General features: G+C 47.5%; 2 protein-coding genes across 2 annotated transcripts in view; one reads left to right on the top strand and one right to left on the bottom strand.

Annotated features, from left to right (window-relative positions):
• The window catches only part of LOC108640386 (linker for activation of T-cells family member 2-like), a 9,550-nt gene extending 5,181 nt beyond the window's left edge, over positions 1-4,369 (top strand). Inside the window, 6 exon segments of the mRNA XM_029961380.1 lie at positions 75-129; positions 236-312; positions 741-804; positions 1,549-1,619; positions 2,464-2,548; positions 3,545-4,369. Coding sequence (XP_029817240.1) covers positions 75-129; positions 236-312; positions 741-804; positions 1,549-1,619; positions 2,464-2,548; positions 3,545-3,563 — 371 coding nt within the window. The 3' untranslated portion in view covers positions 3,564-4,369.
• A 3,314-nt stretch (positions 4,370-7,683) lies between these two features.
• RFC2 (replication factor C subunit 2) lies at positions 7,684-15,400 on the bottom strand. The gene is given in 13 exon segments (XM_018076584.2): positions 7,684-7,954; positions 8,621-8,734; positions 9,082-9,162; positions 9,631-9,696; positions 10,069-10,226; positions 10,918-11,018; positions 11,771-11,872; positions 13,024-13,130; positions 13,315-13,356; positions 14,154-14,223; positions 15,282-15,339; positions 15,342-15,375; positions 15,377-15,400. Coding segments are annotated over 13 exon segments (1,068 nt in total). The 3' UTR covers positions 7,684-7,843.
• Positions 15,401-21,310: the final 5,910 nt, after the last annotated feature.

Raw genomic sequence — 21,310 nt, 5'->3', positions numbered from 1 at the left:
ATGGCTGTGCCCCAGGGGTTTGTCAGGCTGTGCTTGGGGATGGCAGTTTGGTTGATGCCCTGGTGTGGGGTGCTGACACCAAACCCTTGTTCTTGCAGAGGATTATCTGCAAGGGGACTCTGACTACGTGTAAGTACCTTCACTGAGTGAAACCATACTGGGCCCAGTGCTGTCATAGCTCGGCCTGGGGAGCCTGTGAGTGCAGGAGGAGCTGACAGTCCTGCTCTTCCCACAGGGAGCCCATTTCTCTGGATTACAACAACCGTGCCAGGTTCTTCATTCGACCCAAGGGTAGGTCTCCAGGAGAGCCAGGTGGGTTTTCCTCCAGCCTGGCTGTTCTATGGCTCCAGGGAGCTCGTGAGACTGTTCTTGCCCAGGTCTGTGCATCACTGTGGCCTGAAGCAAGAGCAGATGCAGGAGACAAGTTCATTAAAGGGTGTAGCAGAACCATGGGGCTTGAGAGATGTCCAAGCCCCCATCAGTCCATCTGTTGCCTTATAAACAGGGTCACCCCACTGCACTGCTGACAGTGCTCCTGTGGGGCAGTGACCCCCCAGTTCATCTGTGCTGGGACCCCCCATCCCTGGCTCAGCACAGACCATTCACAAGGACTAATGACTTTTTAGCCAATTTGTGTTTCATTGTGGTAAACAGCCCCCTCCTGCAGGTGCTGAGGGGTCTTCCCAGGTCACCTGCACTTCCTGAAGTCCCTTGTGTCCCCTCTTTCTTCCCTCCACCAGAGAAAGAGGAGGATTCCTATTCCTATGAAAATGTCATCATTGGAGTGTCTCACGGCTTTGACCCGGGTAGGTGTGTTGCCATCATGGTTCATGTGTGTCCCACAAAGGTATCTGGAGGTGCAGAGGGGGATGGTGACCTGCTCAGCTGAGGGAAACCCTGTCCTTTTCAGGCTCAGCTCCTCCTGTCAGCTCTGTGCTGTGGAGCTGGGGAGCCAGGGCTGCTGCAGGCACAGAGCATTTCCCCCTTCTGCAGGAAAATACGTGTGGTGATACCTCCAAGCTGATTCCTTTGACTTGGGGGTTCTGTAGGAATCCAGGAGCTTTGGGATCTGCATCTTCTCTAGGTTTTTAGTGTTGCTCCAGCCAGGCTGATCATGGCTCTAGCCCCCAGCTCAGGTTGCTCACCATGTCCTGCCAGCAGGGAAGCTGCTGGAGGATGATGCTGGACCACAGTGTCTGCTTCAGGGCTTCCAGCACCACTCCTGGGAGGTTGCAATCAAAATAGGAAGTCAGTTTGGTTTCCTTCAGCGAATTAACACCCGCTCTGTGCACGGCTAAAGCCTGCCCTGCTCCTGCCTGGCTGTGCACGGGGGGATTGGAGGAGGCAGGAGCAGCGGGGACCCGTCTGATCCCCATCCCTGCCTGCAGCGATCCAGGCACGTGGCCAGGGCTGGAAGGAGATGAGGCAGCATCAGCAGGTCTGGCTGGGAACAGCGCCGTGCTGGGCGCGGCGGCGGGAGCGGGGCTTTCACAGAGGGCCGGTTTTAGACCATTTGCTGCTCAGCATCATCCTGTCCAAACTCTCCTTGGTCACAGATGAGGCTGCAGACTACGAGAACAGCGAGGCCATGCACACGTGGAAGCTGCAGCAAGAGGAAGGTACGTTGTCAGCACTCGTTTGCAGTTTGGGGATGGGATTCGTGGGCAGGGTGCCTGGTGCCCTAGAACAGCACAGACCATGCCAGGGCAATGCATTGCCTGTCTTGAGCGATTTTATTCCCAGCTATCCATGATGTACAATCCAAGGCAACGTGCAAACTGCTACAAACTCTTGTATCTGAATGCTGCTGTGATGGGACGTGGTGTTTCTCAAACTCACAAGGCCACCGTGTGCCCAAACCCTGACCGTGGGATGCTACAGAGTAATGTTGCTCTTCATGTCCTATATCCTCTTCCATTTGAAGTTGCCCTGGTGCAAGCACAGCTGTGTAACCCCCTCTGACAAAGAATTAGACAGCACAACACGCAGGGGGTCAGCCCGTGACTCTCCTGCTGTGTTTGAGGGTGCCTGTTTCTCAAGCTGACCTTTTAACCACAGTTTAATCTAACATGTGGCTTCCTGTGAGGTGGGGGGGTAGCCTGGCCTGGGAGATAGTGGTGAGTGCACACAGGTACATTTGAGAGCTTTCTGTCTCTGGTGTGAGAGCTGCCTTAGCCAACTGATTCTTGTTATCCCGTTTGCACACTCTCTAGATTAAATCTAAGTCCATCTCTTTATGCTCTGAAGAGCTGTCCAGGCTCGCTGCTTCCAGAGGGTTTACAAATTTGCTGTGACCACTTTGAAGCCTCTTCAAGGAGACCTTGGCACTGATCTGAGGTTTCTTAGTCCAGGCACAAAAACATGTCAGCACCAAAGGCTGGACACACAGAGTGTCTGGGGGGTGTTGTGTGTGTTTTTACATCAGCCCACTCACTGATCAGTGGTTCCCATCCTCGCCTGCAGCCCTGCAGACAGAGAGCCTGGATGAGGAGCCAGTCTACATCAACACAGCTCCTGCATCAGTCCCTGCCCTGCTGTCAAAGCAAAGGTGAAAACAGAGCAAATGGGCGACGTGTTTATGTAGGGGTGGGAGGACTGGGTTTATGGTGTTTATGTAGGGGTGGGAGGATTGGGTTTATGGTGTTTATTTAGGGGTGGGAGAATTGGGTTTATGGTGTTTATTTAGGGGTGGGAGAATTGGGTTTATGAGAAAGGGAGCTTGGCTGAAGCCCATGCCCAGCAGCCCACGTGGGCAGTGGGGGAGCAGGAGGAGCCCATCCTGTGCTGTGCCACATCTTTGGCTGATGCCAGTCTGACTAATGTGGACTGTGGAGACAAATTTGTGGAATCCATGTCCTACATGCTGTGGACCCCTCATGGTCTGTGCAGCTCTGAGGCTCAGCAGTGTAAGGGATGCCCTGGGCTCAGCCAAGCCCTGTCTGCTGTGCTAAGACCACATGTCCTGCCCCATTATCAGCACCAAACTGATGCTGCTGATAAAGAATTCTATAGTAATCACTCAAGGCAGATAAAGTAAAACCCTTTGGAGAGCTGCAGAGAGGTTGTATGACACTGAGGGACAGTGAATGACCTACTGGTTAGTGCTGGTCACCCTGCTCCAGACTGGACTAGGACTCCAGCTGGGAGACAGGCTGGGACCAGTGCTGCTCTCCCTGTCAGGATTTTACTCTCGGAGCACCCACAGAGACCCGGTGGGATTGTCCTTACACCAATGCCTCTGTTGTAGCCTTTCCTAGCAGAGCAAAGTTGTAAAATCCCCACATCCAACCAACAAATGCCAGCAGAACTTTTCCACCAAGGGAGGCTGGATTCAGAAATGGGCTCCTGGCACCTCTGTGCCCCTTGTTCTGCTCAGGCATCATCATCTGGGAGCACGACTGGGGCTTTTGCTTAGACATGGACATCTTGTCGTGTACATCACTACTTGTCCCTGGAAAGAAAACGTAGCAGGCAGCAGAGTTAAACTGAAAACAGAGGTTAAAAGTCAGAGAACTCACTGGTTTTTTTCCCCTCTTATTTCAAGTATTCTGCATAAAGTCTGAAGAAATCCTTGGCTGAGCTGCAGGAGCTCACCCAGCGAGCACGCACAGGGGGAGAGGGGAGATTTCCAGCCCTCAGTGAAATCTCTTCTCCAAATTGTGCCCACAATCACATAGAAGGGATGTCACTGAAAGGAAGAAATGCTCTGCTTGAAGGCCCACAGAAGTCCCAACTGCAAACCTGCAACTGGACAAAGCTCTCTGCCCACAGGGACCATGGGCAGGCCCCCACCTCGTCATCCCACCTCATTTCCCTGCAGCTCCACTCGAGGGAGGGTGGCCAGTCTGTGCAATGTTTTCTCCTGCCAAGCATGAAGTGAATCCTTAAATTGCTGAGCAGTAATGCAGCCAGTTACTTAATTTGTCAGGGTGACTCATGCACGATGGTACTAAGCCCGAGGGATTATGTTCTGATGTAGTTCCTGTGCTCTCCCATAGAAGCAGTTTCCTACAAGAGAGGAACTGGCAAGGCAGAGGTTGTATTTACAACAGCAGTAGTTCTGTGGAGCTCAATGAGATACCAACCTGTTCACAAAAGCTAAAGAGGATTAAGTCCCTGCCTTATCCACAGCTTGTGATTCACAGTGTTGATCTGTGGCAGTTTTCCTCGTGTTTCAGTATCTGTTTTATAAGGATACAAAGAACCAGCAGCAACTGAGAGGGTCAGATCCACAGCCACCAGCCTCAGACACTGCACCAGTCCCTCGGCAGGGCTGTAGGAACATCAGCCCTGAGACAGAACCCTGGTCTCCTGAGCCCTGATGCACAGATCTGGCACCTTTGGACCACTTATTTATTAAAATTGAAAAGCTTCCAAAGAAAATGTGATGCTTTGTTGTGGTTTGCTGTGATGCAGATGTTGTCTGCACAGTTGGGTGACGCTGAAACGGGAGCACATGAGGTGACACGGAGTGATGTGCAGGATCTGCAGGGGAGAAAATGTCGCTCCCTAAAAGCCTTCCTCAAAACCAGTTCAGGAAACTGTGCTTTGGCAAAGAACACAGCCCACACTCACCTCTTTGGGACAGTAAGAGTGAGCAGAGAAGGGGAGCTGAGGGTGAGCGAGCCCTGGAGCGGGAGAAGGGATGTCAGGTGCTTCCTGCTGCAAATGACTTGGCTCTATTTTTAGCAGAATCGACAAGACCACAGGTGTCCACTGCTGGTGTAGCTGAAACAGTGGGTGGGTTGGGAGTTTGCCTTAGGAGAAGCTTTACTTGTAGCTCCTACAAATGCTAGAAGTCTCCATGGAACTTTTACAACAAAGCCTGGTGCATTCAGGGATGCACAGGGGCCGGGAGCTACAGCCTGGTTTTCTGCCTGCCCCAGCCCGGTTTGTACTCACACCCTCGGGTTTCCTGAAGGGTAAATGCTCTGCAAAAAGTCTGCCCAGGTCACACCAGGGTCCCCTGAGCCTGGAGCAGACACAGTGACAGCCACAGCCTGTGCTGGCTCTGCAGAAGCTCACAGGCAGGCAAGGGAACCAGGAGGTGCCTTTGTGACTGAAACTGTGCCTGGCCCTCAGAGAGCCGTGAAAGTGTTACCCTGGGTGCATCCCTGGTGACTAACTCAGCACCCAAAGAAGCTCCCACTTCCCATGAAGTGCTGCAGACTGGATTGTTCGCTGCAGGGGAGGGGTGGGCTCGTTCTCGGGGATGTGTGGTGATGTTACACCTGCTGGTGATTCATCTCCCAGCCCAGAGAGCCATTCATGATTAAGGGATTAGCAGCAGTGAAAGATCCTCGGCTCACAGCAACAGATCCAGCTGGAGAGCTCCCAGAAACTTCAGGGTGCTCGGTGAGTACATGGCCAAAATATGAAAGTACAAGATTTACTGCTCATCACTAAGCAGGGAGGTGGGTTACTCCAAATACATTTTCCTGGTCTGAGTTTGAAAGTTGTGGAGCCAAAGTGAGCAGGGCAGGAGCTGGATGTGGGGAATCTTCCCTTCACTTACTGGGGGTCTGAGCAAATGCCCCGTTGCAGCTCTCCACAGCAGCCAGCTGGAGTGAGGGATAAATCCATCCTTAGCTTTGAAAAGCTCCTAGAGCACTTCTCAGCCAGGCATCTCATTACACTGGCAGGTATCCAGGGACAGTTCTGGGAACTCTCATTGATGTTCTTAGTCTTGCTCTCAATCACCTCACAGTTTTTCTTTGCACTGAGTATATACATGTGAGTGTGTTCACTGACACACTGTCTTTTCAGGATTGGCCTTAGGTGTGCAAAGATTTCTGGTGCTCAACCAAAACTGCCAGATCCTGTGTTGCCTGAACGTAATGCAAGGAGAAATGACATCTCCCCTGGGTCCACCTCTCTCTTTCCTCACATTAGGGAGGGCAGCCAAGTGAGCAATTCACTTCCTGTTTTCAATTTAAGATGCATTAGAGAAGTGTTTTGGCACGGCTGGTGCGGCTCTCAAACGGAGCTGGGGAGCCTGTGCTGGCCCTGGGAAGCATCAGCTCTGCACTCAGAGAGGGAGCAGACACCTCTGGAGAGCAGTGTGTTGGTGGCCTCTGGGACTGATCCTATTCCTCTTCTCAAGAAAAGTGTCTATGTCTCCCCAGAGCTGGAAAGGATTAGCCCAGAGGAGAGTCTGCTCCAAACTGGAGCTGTGAAAAGCAGCTACTTTGGTTGAGAAACCCACAGAAGGCAGGTAGGAACAGGAACCATGACCCTCCATGTTCCTCACCCTTCCACTGGCTCCAACACCACGGGCAGGTACATCCTACAGGGTAAGGACCAGCCTTGAGTCCTCCAAGTACAGTGTTTGCTGTTTTATGAAACTTCCCCATAGCACCTCTTCCTTCCCCAGTCAGCAATGAGCACATTTAGTGAGAAAGCAAAGGCAGAGAAGGCTGGCTGTGATGTGCAGCCAAAGGAAAATTAACCTTATTTAAGTTTTAGGGACAAAAGCTGTGATGCTGTGTCTGTAGAGAACTCAGCAACCTAAGCCCCTTCATACTAAACTATTAGTTGTGTATTTAACAGTTAGTGCTGGTAGTGACAATTCACTGGCTGGGAACCAAAAGGTAAGTTCAATAAATACCTACTGAAGGAAGAATACACTTTGAGCATTACATCCATTATTCCCAGAGCTGTTTGCTGCATTCCCTGTGCTTTAGCTGCCAATTCCCTTGCTCTCCTGGAAGCTGAATTACAAAGGTTTGTCTGCAGGCTCTGCCAGAGGCGCTGCAGGAAGCCTGGAGGGGCAACTCGTGATGCCACCAGCTCTTGCTGCAGAAACTGGTGAGCCCTGTGGCTGTCAGAGAAGGGCAGGGTGTGCCCAGCCCCTGCAGGGACCAGTGCCAGCAGTGATGCCAACTGATGTTGCCTGTGAAGATCCACTTGGCACCGAGACAACTGCAGAGAGGAACTGAACACTTGGGGTGGAAATCAACACAATGAGCAGAGTGAAGTGCAGGCACCAGCAGCTTGTCCCTGTGCCCTGTTCTGTGTGACTGCTGTAACCAGAACATGCTTAATTGTGTTAACACAGCTCTGCTTGGAGACACACATGGCACAGGGAGGTGGTCAAATTCAATTTCTGTTTGCTTTTCTCTCTGCTTTTCACGCTTCATTGCTCATCTGCACTGCTAAGGTGTTTCCAAAATGGAACAGAGAGGAAAAACATGATGGTGTAGCTTTTTGGCAGGCTGAAACTCTAGTAAAGTGACACTGCATAACCTGACAAGCAAGAACAGAAAGGGGAACTCGCATGCAGAGCATCCCATAATTTGGTAAAGTTTTTTAAAGATTGCAAAAGGAATATCTGAAATACAGAGTTGGCACCATAAAGAAATGTGGAATATTTCTCCTGTGTGTTTGGTGAAAATACCTTCCCCACCCACAGGACCCAGGAGTGGCACCTGCTCAGTGTGTCTCAGTTATAACTACATTAAATGCCCTATTTTGTGGAAATAGGGCACAAAATAGAATGAGATAAGAGCACCCATGACCAGGCTTGAAGTGTAACTCCTAACCATGATGTTCCATTTTTGTTTCTCCTGCTATTAGGTCCCAGTACCACTGAAATGGGCAGTTTTGCTGAGTGCACTGAGCAGACATTGCTCTGGGCTGTCACAGTGCTCATGTCTGCCTTGGTGACACAACACAGACAAGTTCTCGGGTTAAAGCCGATTTTAAAGCTTTATTGGTCTAAATAAAAAAGTACAGAACGTTTTTACAACAGAACTGGTTATTTTTCTGCGATTTAGCAGAACCAGGGAACAGACACACAGCAGGTTTTCCCCTCCTGGCACTTAGGCTGGGCTCAGGGAGGGGCCTAACTGGCTGCAGGGGCTGCAGTCTTCTGACACAGCCGGGCCAGCAGCCCAGCCATTTGTAAAAGGGAGTTCACACCTTCTGCTATCTTCATGTGAGTGTACCCGATTTCCTGGTGATAGAGACATTGTCAAACCTTCTGTTTTTATCCCCCAGCCTGTGGATATTTTAACTAATGACTAAATAGAACACATCCCTCACTGCTAAGAGGTGGGCTTTGAGTCACTTGAACTTCAGACAGTGTATCTCTGCCTACAAACCAACTAGAATGCCCCCTTTTTTTTTTTTTTTTGAAGTCAAAGCCTGTATTTCCCCACTCCCTTTCTAAGAAGCAAGATGCACACATCTGAGGACAGGTTTCAATTATGAAGAGTGACTCCATATCACCACTTTACCCTCTGTCAGCTGTCTGTTCATATAATTTAGTATTTTAGTATCCATTGGACTAGAATCAAGTATGCCCTTGAAGAACGTCCTCAAGGTGTTACTTGAGGCTTTGAACTAAATAATAAAGTCAGCAGTACATCTGCTGTTAATTCTTAGTGATCACTTCTGGCACATCTGTGGGTGATCAGATGTTAAATCAGAAGTCACTCCAAGTGACCATCCTTACTGACCAACTGATGGTGCAGAGTGGGCAAGAAAGCAGCGACGAGTGGAGAAATATTTTTCTTTGTGCTAACATACTGCAAACCTCAAAGAGAAACCCCTGAGGCTGCCCCCTGATCTCTTCTTAAAAAGGCCCCAAAGGCCCTGCAGGAGCTGGGTTAGTACTAACCTTGATAAATTCCAGTTTCAGATATTCTGCCATCGGGAAGGTTTTACACACGCGGAAGATGTTGCCAATAACATCTTCTGGAGCGTATCCAAGACGCCACAGGTGGGCAAGGATCTGTGCAGGCAAGAATAACCCCTCATTCATCTGCAGAACTTATCAGGTGAGTCAAGGGATATTCACTTTTGGAACAGCTGTGTGTAACCACTGCAACTGCATGGACTATTTATCAGCTGATTTAACCTCAAATGTTTAGCAAGTAATTTCAATGCAACTTCCTTTTTTTGCTCGTTGGCTTATTTATCTGCACAAACCCCTTGCACAAACTCAACCCATCTTCATCAACTCCTCTACATGGTAATGCCCTTATCTTAAAAAGAACAACACACATTGTGAATTCTTCAAAACAAACAAGAATTCTGTAAAGAAAAAGTGTCTGCCCATGCCAACACATGAAAACCAACCTTGTATGCTTCATCAATATTTGCATTTATGCAGTGCTGTATCATTTCTTTCACAAGCAGAGGATGAGGCTCATCACATACCTGTATCAAAGAGAAATGTTACCCTTAAAATATTAGAGGACTCTGCATTAAACCTCTGGTATTTTCACCAAGCTTCCATACAGGTGAAGTATTTAATCAGACACATTCTGTAATACAGATTAAATTTTAAATAATATCACTTTTCAGCTATTCTGCCATAGCAGACTCGACAGCACGAAATGAGAACACTTGAGTAATAAATTCCCAATTTATCAGTGTGAAATTTCCCAGCAGTTCTATGATTTGTGTGCTTTGAGACAGCTGCAAAGCCACCAAGTCTCAGAGATGCCATTAGGGACACCTTTTCAAAAGGCTCACGGGCTTCTTGATGGCCTAATGCTGTCATTGCTACACACTGGGCTGTCTGCAAACTGGCAAAGCACTTTCAAAGGCTTCTGTATCCCATGGAAGATCTCACACAGGTGTAGGGCCAAACTCCTGGCATCACTGTTTTCAGCTATTACTGACCTTAAAGACATTCTCACTGTTTATAAAGCCAAATCCAGAGTGGGTGGACTGTAAGTTGTTTAATGCCTGTGAAAGGAAAAAAAAAAAAGACTTCATTTATTTTCCGAAGTGCTCTACTTGTCACTCCCCTCCTCAGGATGAGATGCACTTCAGAAAATGATGCCAAATAAGCACTTTTCAATTAAGCTACAGAATAAATCACAAATTTGTGCAGACTTGGTTTCCTCTCACAAATTTGGTATCCAGTCCCCACGAAATCATTTTTAAGGAGCAGATCCATTTTTTAAAACCTCACAAAACCAAACAGTTTAGTTACTCTTGAGCCACAAGTCACATCCCCTTTGCTTTTACCTCTCCAGAGATAAATCCCCGAGAGCCACAATTCACAGGTCTTTTGCTTTAAACAGAAGCCTTTTTTCATTGCCTTTCTGTTCTTACCTGTCTCATATCTCCTTGGGCTGTGAAGATAATGGCTTCTAGTCCATCATCTGTATATGGTACATCCTCTTTCTCAACAATTTTGAGCAGCCTGGCAAGGATTTGTGCATCTGTCAGCTTGGTGTAACGCAGCACTGCACACCGGGACTGGATGGGTTCTGAGGACAGGGGTGTGTAATTAGCATTTCCCTCTTTTCTCAAAAAAAAAAACCCAAAACAAACCAGCCAAACATTTATTTTAATCTCAGGAAAAGCTTTCTCAGTTCCATCAATTACTTTGTCTTCTTTTAAAGAAAAAGAACGTGTTGGCTCCAAAGAGAATAAGGCATCTCCTTAAGCACATACAATTTTTACAGTCCTTCCCTAGGGCCCAAATGTGCCACTTGAGTTTTCCCAAATATATACAAAGCTCAACTTCCTCTGTTCTCCTGGATTTCTGAATGTAGATGTTTATCATGTTATTTTACCAGGAGAAGTCTAAAGGTCTACAATGTGTTCACCTATAAGCAAACCTAAGATTGTGTTTAAGAAAAGACAACAAAAGGGTTCAATACCCAGTAAACAATCCATCAAACACCTTTAACTGTAGCAGAGTTGGATGGAGATTGAGCCCAAAGGATGAGAGATCTGCTTCTGCAGTCATGTATAGCACTACCCATCAAAACCAGCTGCTCAGAGGGTTCCCTGGCCACCCTTTCATCAGCTGATGTACAGGTGGTTCGATTTTTCAGAAGTACCACGGCTTCTTGCAACGAGCAGATCCAAGGTATTTCTGGAAGCTGCCTGGGAAGTCGGCCAGCAGTGTGGAGAACATATGACAAGGACACCCAGGGCCCAGCAGCACTTTACCTATGATTTTGTCAGAGGCATTGCAGGCGAGGGCGAAGCGCGTCGTTTTGGAATAGATTTCCATTGTTCTTCTCAAGGCTTGCTGTGCTCCATCTGTCATGCTGGGGGAAGAGAAGGATGGATTCTGCCCTTCACTGACTCATGGGTGCAGCCTAATAACTATTTTTATACAAGCTTTAGAGTTTACTGATGTTAAACTGTGCTTTGTACGTGAACTGATATTCTGGCTGGATAAACTGAACAGCTTTTTCTAGACACGTGAACAAACCAAACCACGATGCAGGGAAGTCACCAAGACCTCCACAACACTGACATGCAAAATTAAATCATTAATGCTCTGAAGAACGCTGCTAGGAATGCTAATACTTCATGCAGGAGGAGGAGAATGTCCTGTTTTCATCCAGTGAAACTCTCTAGTGAGCCAGACTCTTTTCAAAGGGAAAGAATTCCGGAATTCTGGAAGGGTTTGAGTTGGAAGGGACATTAATGCTCACCTTGTTCTAACCCTCTGCCATGAGCAGGGACACCTTCCACCAGACCAGGTTGCTCAAAGCCCCATCCAACCTGTCCCTGAGCACTTCCAGGGGTGGGACATCTTTCCAGTAAACTGGAATATGCTGTTTCATACCCCAAGCTTTTCACTTCAATATTCAGCATCTCCCTTGGAGCAACGATCTCTGCTTGCTACGAGATCACTCTCACGAGATCACTGTTCAGTGCACACTCATTTCCTAACAAATTACTTTGAAAAGCCTGATAGAAACACTCAACACTGTCCAAGGTTGCAGCTCTGCAGACAGGAGAGATGCAGCACGTTTCACACAGCAGCTGAGGTGAAGGAAGAACAACGTACCTGTCTGCTTCGTCCAGGATGATTATTTTGTGCCGACCTTTTGGAAGTGTGACCTTTTGCTGGGCAAACATTTTGATTTTGTTTCTCACAACATCAATGCCTCTGGAACAATAATTCGAGCGTTTCACGATCAGATGGGTGAAATTACAGAACAGAGTTTATTCAGAAGCCACAGATTCTCCTGATTCTCCCACTGTTTGGTCCTGCTCCTTCAGCTGTGCCAGTAAAACTGCTGTGGAACCATGCTGTAAGCCAGACTGTCCAACTGATCCAGAGTTAAACACCAGTAATCTTGATTTTTGGAGGGTTTGACAAAAAGAATTTAACAATAGCAATATATACATATTTATATATATATATATAATCAGTAACCTTACTTGCATTACTGCCCCAAAATGATTTCTGTTTGCCAAAAGGTGGGGTAATAAATTATCAAAGGCAGAAGCATTTAAGATTGCTTTGCCAGTTCTTCCCACAGCTTAATCCACAACCCCAGATGTAGCTCAGAAGAGTTGAAGAAAACCAGCTGGGTAGGCTGCATCATATCAGCACAACAGAGACACTTCCCTAGGCTGAGTCCTTGCAAAGACTTACTTTTATAAATAAGGCATTTTACTTCTTTTTTTTTCCATTTAGAAAAAGGATGTTGTGACTCTATAGCTCTTCTACAACAACAGAGATAGGGAAAGTATATTGTACTCAGACAACCCTCCAGGAAATGTCCTCAGAATACTTCAGGATGGGTCTGAACAGAACTTGGGAAATATAATCAGCCCTCAGTGCCTGATCCTTCGACAAGAGTCAATGTCCTTTACGTAGTTAATACCTTGATCCTACATTTTAACCCCCAACTGCCCTCATAGCCCTAATTTCTCTCCCTTTAAGCACTGAAGAGTTTCAGTATAAAGAACCTGTTTACTTTTCAGTTTTAGGAGGATCCTCCTAAATGCAGGAGGAAGCTCAACTTTTTGAAGTAGATTCAAGCAAACAGTGCCACTATGGATTCTGCACTCCCATTGTTCATACTTTTGTGTATGAAAGGACCTATCAAGTTTATAAAACATCAAGAAATAATATCTGTATTGATAGGTGGGCACCAAAAAACTGCCCAACTTTTAGGTGGAAAAACTGCATTAAAATAACTCTTAAAGACTTACACTATAGCAGTAAGGCTATCAAATTGGCCTGGTTTAAGAACTAAAATGGGGACTTGTTTCTTCATTAAAAGTTTGACAAGTTTTAATCATTCTCACCTGTCATTTGAGGCATTCAGCTCCAGAACAGCATCCTTTAATGCAGGGCCAAGCAGAGCACGAGCCAAGCAGAGGATACTGGTGGTTTTACCTGTTCCTGGGGGGCCCTGAAAATGCGACAGTGCAGCGATTTCTGGTAAGTTTAATGTCATTTTCTAAGCTGTGCTCTCTACAAATCTCCCTGACCAGTACATTCAGGCACAAAACCAGTCTGTACTGGGAGGCCATCCTGGCTAGATTTCAAATCCAGGACCAACACAGTGAAATAGAGCACAAAACAGCAATACTCACAGCAATGATAATATTTGGTACGTTCCCCTCTTTTGCAAAGACCTAAAAAAGAATGATAATAATAATAAGACAGAAGAAAATAAAAGGAACGAATAGTTTCAATGCTGTTCTATTTTAAGCATCAGAAACATGCATCTTTTTTTTCCCCTCTTGCTTTCATTTTTTTGAACCATGCTGCTTTTATATGTTTGGGGTTTTTTTAATTGAACTGTTAGAAGGCAGCCTCTAGAATAACATGGAAAAATTGAAAAACACTTAATCCCACAGGTGTTTACTACTCTTGCCTTTCCTTTGCATCTGTTTTAATCATGTACTTGCTAGTATAATCTTTCTGTTAGCAAATACTGTGTTCACAGACTAATTTTTCATAGAATTAGAGAATCCTGGAACGTCTGGAGTTGGAAAGGACCTGAAAACTCATCAACCTTATTGGCAGGGACACCTTCCACTAGACCAGGTTGCTCCAAGCCCTGTCCAACCTGGCCTTGAACACCATATGGATAACATTTCTCTTCTTAAAAAACCCCCTATGTTCCTTTCTGTTATTATACAAATTATATTTATTCGTTGAAACAATATTATTATAACAGCCACAAATTCTCTAAGCTGTATCAAAACAGGGCCAATTTAAACATCCCAACTGAAGAAGGCATATTCCCTTATACACCACTCAAATATTTCCTAAAACTTGTAATTTTTAAAGTAAATCGGGACACCTTCTTCCACATGCTCAAGGATGGATGTAAAAATACAACAATGTTTTTACTGGCCTGTGGATCTATGCAGAAATATGTTTTTTAGAGATAACCTGTAAAAAAGACACTGGGACAGCTACACACCTCCAGCCTGCTCACAGTATCTTCATTTCCAACTATTTCAGACAGTTTCATGGGTCTGTATTTTTCCACCCTGTAAAAGTAAAACCCCACACACTTCAGCACATCTAATAACGCTTTAATGGCGCTTTACACTGACAGAAAAGGAGGATTATGTTAGGACAGGATGAGTTGATGTATCTTTAGTGCGAGCTCTGCAGGGTCCCCCTCCCTGCTAAGCACAGCATTCCCCAACACTAATCACAGACTCACAGAATCCAGAATGGTTTGGCTTGGAAGGGACCTTAAAGATCACCCAGCTGGGTGTTCCAACCCCCTGCCATGGGCAGGGACACCTTCCACCAGCCCAGGTTGCTCCAAGCCCCATCCAACCTGGCCTTGGACACTTCCAGGGATCCGGGGGCAGCCACAGCTTCTCTGGGCAACCTGGGCCTGGGCCTCACCACCCTCAAAGGTTTTACTTCCATTATTATAAAGCAGGAAAAAATGCTCAATTCGAACAGGAATTCGGTCCCTCAGCCTGACACGGGGCTGGGGGGAGAAGCCTCCCTGCGTGTGCTCCCTCATGGTTAACACAGGGCAGGGCTGACTTCGGACTACACAGGTAAACAACGGGATTTTGTTCACTCTTGATTTCTGGAAGTGTCCAAGGCCAGGTTGGAGGGGGCTTGGAGCTACCTGGTCTAGTGGAAGGTGTCCCTGCCCTGGTGGGGGGGTTGGAACGACATGAGCTTTAAGGTCCATTCCAACCCAAACCATTCTGTGATTCTGTGACACCTTCTTTCCCAGTCCTGGCCACGAACCGGGAGGATCACAGAGCTCCCATTTCTGAGTCGGACAGAGCTCCTGCACCCGGCGGGCAGAGGAGAACGGCTCCAATCACCCCGCTCTGCCCGTGCCCGGGTCCGGCCCTCACGGTCCCCTCGGCCGAGGGTCCTTCCGCGGCGCCCGCCTTCCCGCCAACAGCGCGCCCCGCCCCGTCCTCACCCCATTGGCTACAGCGCGTCATGCCCCCCTCCCGCACCAGCTCTGCACCAATCACCGCGCGGGCTCCGCCCTTCGCCCCGCCCTCCGGCGGGCGCTCATGGCGGCGTTCATGGCGGCCGCGCTGCCCGCCCGTGCCCCCCTCACCAGGGCAGCTCGTAGTGGCCGCTGCCGCCGCCGGGCGCGGCCCCCGCGGGGTCGGCGGGCCCCGCTTCTCGCCTGCCGAGGGCCCGGCCTTCTCCCTCTTCCGCCACGTCCACCTCCATGGTGGCGCGGCTGGCGCGCCCTGCCTTTCTCCCACTGCCGCCCGTGAGGGGTAGGGCCGGGTCCGCCTCCGGGGCGGGACGGCGGGAGGGCCCTGCGGGGTCTGCAGCCCGGCATGGCGGCTGGGGCAGCTCCGTGAGGCGGGGAGGTGGCAGCCCGGGCCTGGGGCGGTGGGTGCGGGGCTGTGCTGGGGGCTGTCCCTGAGGTGACTGTGACTGAGGTGACTGTCGCAGCACGGCTGGGTGGGCTTGTGCTCAGCTGTTGGTGGTCTGGCTGCTCTTCCTGCCTTACTGAGTGGTTAAGATATTAAAAACAGTAATATGTCTGCATTTCAGGGGTCTAAACCTTTGTGTTTCTTCTGGCCTCCTCTATTTCCCTTTATAAAATGAAAACAATAAAAGTTGCGTCGCAGAGTACCGTTACACTGTTAAGTTGTTGTGCTGTAAGGGTGGGTGGTGGATCTGGTGCTACTTATTGAACACATAAAAGGTGTACAGGTTGCCCAGAGAAGCTGTGGCTGCCCCATCCCTGGAAGTGTCCAAGCCCGGGTTGGACAGGGCTTGGAGCAACCTGGGCTAGTGGAAGGTGTCCCTGCCCATGGCAGGGGGAGGGACTGGATGAGCTTTAAGGTCCCTGCCAACCCAAAGCAGTCTGGATTCTTTGATTCTACATGTTATTTCCTAGGTTAAGTAAAGGTGGCCCTCAATCAAAACCAGTGACTTTTGTCTTAATTGATAATTTTGGTGACTGAGCCCATTGGTGTCCCTGCATATGACCAGCCCCTGATAGAGAACTGAGTTGTAGCATCTGTAGTGTTAGAATTTGGATATCAGTACTCATTTCAACCTCAGCAGTTAGTGGGGCCTTGGAACATCTTTCAGCTCTGCTTATGCTCCACATAACTAATGACATTTGTGTTGGCTCAGTGAGCAGAGCATCTGTCCTTCAGTCTGGGCTCTGATTCCTTGGGAAGTGTTTCTAATTTCAGATTGGTGTGAGGCAGGAACTCGGAACTGACCATATTTGAAGCCCTGTGTGAGTGGTGACTCTCCTCTAAGGGCATTACTTCTTCTCATTTGTCACAACATTTGTATTCCAGTGTTACTGTCAGTGCCTGTTATTGGTATTTTGATGTTGGCATATGAGCATTTGCCTCCAGCCTGCAGAACTGGTTCTGCCTGGGGCCTGACAGTGATGGAGTTTGCTGAGTTTCTCCTAAGGCTCTAAAAGTCTGGAGGGTGAAATTTCTGTTGTGCAAAGTGCAGTCTCACATCTGAGTTTTTATGTAGATGGGGTGGTCAGTGCTTCAGTCTGGTTTTGCATATTGTTTTTATTTACAGCTGTAGCAGTTCTTGGTGCTTTCAGGATAAGTGTCATGTAAGGGTGAAATTGGAAGTGGTCAGCAGCCTTCACGTGCCTGGCTGAATTAACAGTGGATTAACTTTGCCTCCACTGGAGGTAAAGTAGATAATTAAATAACACAAGTATGTGGCATATGAGGGCAAGAGTTGGCGGGGGGTTTTTGGGTATTCAGACTGTTTGTTCCTGTACTAATCAAACTCACTCTGTTACTCTTGTGTCTGGATTTAACTTTGTGCAGTGCTCAGCAGAACCCGACGTGAGTCAGTGAAATGCTGCAGCACTGCTGGTTGTAACAGCCTGTCAGTGTAGCACCCTGGACATGCTTTGGTTTCTTGCCAAATTAAACAGTACTTCTGCTCTTAGGAAGTACCAGCTTCTAGATAAGATATCATTTTCCTGGCCAGCATTAATTCTTCCACTCCATGTGCAGGGATTGCTGCTGATAAGCGCCCAAAGGACACCAGGAAAGGCTAATGATAAGAACTGTTGCAGAGAGCCTGATGACAGATTTTGTGATAAGTTTCTGCTAATAATTGAAATAAATGTGCTTTGGAGCGTGGTCTAAATGCTGCAGCCCCTGTGTAGGCAGGAGATTCTCACAGTGGTTTATCAAGCACAGAACAAGTATTTATTGAGGGCACAACAATTTTGATAGGGGTGTGTGGCACAAGGACAGGCAGATGTGAGCTGAAAGTTTTAAAGCCCATTATGCCCCAAAATCTGAACTGTTTTTATTCTAGTCCATCTGTTGAGATCATAGGATACCTCCAAGGCAAAATGAATTCCAAATTCAGTGCTGAAGTAGCAGAACTTTTGATGTGTCCTCAGCAGTGCCCAAATTCACAGGCATGGAGATGTACTCTATTATCCTGAGAGGAGAATTATCCTGAAAGGAGAATAATCCTGAATTTGAGATTACTCTTTCTGGCCTCTCTCTCTGCCACCTCAAAAGATATATAGAAAAAGCTTGTAATCAGTATAAAGTACAGGGAAAGGCTTTTTTGCTAATGGTTTAGTCAGCAGGTATTCAAACAGCATCTACTACTAGTAGTGGGGATACCCATCAGAGAAATAAATCATGATCTTGTGGTTGTCCCAGCAGCAGGGAATTCCCATCTGCAGCTGCTTGAGGTGGGAACAGGTCCTTTAAAATAGTAGAAAGGCTCTTCTCAGACCAGCTCCAGTTAAGGGCTCGTGCTCTAGTCCCCACAGGGAAACTAAAGCCCAATGCAACTGGTTTCATCAGGGGGTTGGGTAAATGCAGAAGTTGTGGCAGGAGAATTGCTGTTTTGCATGCTATGGTTGGTGAAAGTGAGGGTGGCTTGTTTGGAGCTTGAACAACAAGTTGAAATTAGTGAAGACACTGAAAGTGAGGCAGTAGTTGAAGAGAGTGAAGAGCAACAGCAAGGAAATTATGATGGGGGATGTGAATTGGAAAACCCAGAAGGCAATAGAAATAAAGCATGAGAGGAAACAACTTTAGGCAATGGTTAGAGAAAAGTATGGATCTGTATAACCAGTAATAAAAAATCCTTATGTAGAATGGTTTGGGGAGGGAGGGGACAGCTGTTTAGTACCCAAGGTCATTTTGCTTTTGGGTTGAATCTGTGAGTTCAGCTTGCCATTATGGTCGGGGCTAACACTACTGAGTGTTACCCTGCAGGTCTAGGAGGACAGGGCTGAGATCTTAAACAGCAGTGTTAAGGGAAGTGCAGAGTTCCTTGGGCTGTCCATCCCCAGCCCCACAGCCACAGTTCAAGCTGTCCCCTCCTCTGCTGCTGTTGCACAGCCACAAGTAGGTCACACAGCACAGATGGCCTCGCTGGCAGGGACGTGTGGAGTCTGCAGTCCCCTCAGAGGCTGTGCCCTCTCCCTTTCACACAGTTAGGCTGGAGACAGTGCAGTGAATTCTGATGCTACCAACCATTTTATCTTGTGTTCACTGAGGCTGAAAGCAGAGAGTAGAGCTGGTACAAATAGCAGGAGTGAAAGTAATGATGGGGCTGTTGGGAGGGAGGCTGGGCTGGTGCTTCATGAAATAGGGCATCACCGTATTAGGAGGTTTCCTGGGCTTGACGTGTCTGCACCCAGACTGACAGGGGCCCTGATTGCTGCAGAGCTGCTGGGCTTGAGCTCTAGAGCACAACCAGGATGATGCTGTCAGTATATGCAGGTATTAATTTGTCCTTGTTCTTGTAGCATCACAGCACCCCTCCACTCTTCATGTGGTTATCCAGAGAATGGCTCTGGGAGGTACAGTTGTGATCTAATGTCATGGGCCCATTTAAAATTTCTTCCCAAGTATAATGGCTGAGGTCCCACATTCCACCAGCACACTCCCATCTCCCTGTTTATTTTCCCATCCTCTGCCTCATCCTTCCTCTCCCGTGAGCATCTCCAGGAGCTGCAGAGCAACAGCAGCTCCCCAGGACAATCTGGGTAGATACACCTGCCCACCCTGTTACCTGAGCACTTCTATTTATCCTATCTCATTGCTTTTTACATGTTCATTAAGTACTTTAATTCTTTTTCTGATGCTGCCACACAAAATTGTAAGCAGCATAACACCTTCATCTGCAGTTAGGAAACTCATGCTGCTAGAAGTGAGGCAAGGCACAGACCGTGGTGACAGAGGAGCTGGAAAGATCAAGTTCAGCTTATTGCTACCAGGAGACTCTAAAGTTGCAGAAGATTCTTTTCTATAATCATCTGAAGAAAGAGTAGATTTAGATCACTGCCATTTTTAAGCCGGAGAAGCTTTATTATGATTTTTATGCACGTGTTGAGGAACAAATTACAATTTTTCTAGTGCTTTACACTAGGTCACAAGAAAAGCATTCAGCAGCAGAGCCCTGCTCCCTTGCCCTCTGGATGCTTCAGACTAAAAATATGACGGAAATTTCCTTTCTTTTTCCTCTTTAAGCACATAACAGAGAGCGACGAGTGTCCAGCCCAAGCCCAGCCGCGCGGTTACAGCTTCAGTCAGTAGAGGGAGTACGGACACCTGGATTGAAGCTCACCCGTGACAGCCAAGGGAGTTGACTCTCTCCTGGAATTCCTCTTTTGTCTGCAGAACCAGGTAAGTTCTCTGTGCGTGCGCTCTCCCAGATACCAAAACGCAGTTGTTGGCTCCTAACGCTGGAAGTGTGGGAGAGGGGAATGATCCTCTGTTCCCGTTCTCCTTGGGCAGTGTCCCTGTGGGCACCTGCAGGTGGGGTTGGCGGCGAGCAGCACCTTTTCTCCTCCGTGTCAGGATCGCGTGTCACCTTTAGGGACTGGAGCAGGGTTCTGTTGGGCTCCGGGGAGGACGTGACTCCCCCTCTTCACTGAGGAAGCGACTCTGTGCATGACTTATTGCCAAATGTGGATGTTGCAAAGAGCATCCCGCAGAGCAAGTGCCTGGCTGGGGCTCCCTTGTGTAAGAGGAAGGATCTTGATGATGAAGAAGAAGGAACCTGATGGCTCTGTGAGCCTTCTGCTTGAGGACTCAGCCCCGAGCTGAATTTAGAGTCTGGCTGGACTGTAGTGTGCTTATGATAGAGGAAGAGAGAAAAATCTGGCAAAAATAAAAATGTGGGTGTTTTCTTCAGACCTCTGTGTGTACAAGTGAATTTTACTCCAAACGTTTGGTGTGGCTTTGCCTAGATATGAAATGAGAAACGAGACTTTTAAGGTTTATTTTAGTGGCTGCATATCGATTTGGGATTGAAATGATGACTTGGTATAGTAAGTCTAGAGCCAAATAGCAAAATATGCACCTGGATTTTGATTGTCCCAGGCTCATGAACTTTTCCTGAGTCTGGGAGAACATGAAAGGAAACAGTGCTGTGTGACTGGATGAAGGTGTATTCTGGTTTGTGGGGTTAAAGTCCAGCAGAGCCCAGGTGCTGCATGAGCTGGCACTGCACAGGCAGAGTTGGCAGCAGCCCCTGGAGCTCCAGACAGCCTTTTTCAGAGGAGCTGTGACAGGACACCCCTGTGCAGGTAAGCCTTTGGATATTAACCTGCAATCCAGACTTTCTTCCTCCTGGGCTAACTCCCTAAATTTAAAGCTGCCTCCCTAAATTAAACCTTAATTAGGTTCACTATATCCTTTGATTTAAGACATTTGTTGGTCATTGTTTGCAGTTATCACAGAAGTCTGAGAAATGGGGACAGGAAAAAAAGGTGTCCCTTTCTTGCATTAGTCACCTGGGTTTTGCTCCTTCCAGGGGAACAAACCAGGGCAGAACGTGCCTTATGGAGCAAGTCACAGGGTAAAAGGTTTCTGTCAAAAGTGGCTTGGAGAAGCCTGAAACCATTTCTTACATATGGGTTGTTGATATAATCTAAGTGGATTTTTTAGTTTTTTGGGTTTTTGTTTGTTTGTTTTTTTTTTTTTTTTAATTTCCATCTACAGCAGTAATCTTAGGTGATGCTTGCACTGATATAGAATTATTTCTTCTTCTCCTTGACCCTATACCATTCTTTATGGTACTTTAAATATAAATTAATTTTTTATTTAATCCCACCACATGCCATTATTAACCCATGTATTTTACTGCCACCCA

The sequence above is a fragment of the Manacus vitellinus genome, unplaced genomic scaffold (genome assembly GCF_001715985.3).
Source record: "Manacus vitellinus isolate BGI_N305 unplaced genomic scaffold, ASM171598v3 scaffold_32_pilon, whole genome shotgun sequence".
NCBI lineage: Eukaryota > Metazoa > Chordata > Aves > Passeriformes > Pipridae > Manacus > Manacus vitellinus.
This window is presented reverse-complemented; position numbering and strand designations above follow the sequence as displayed.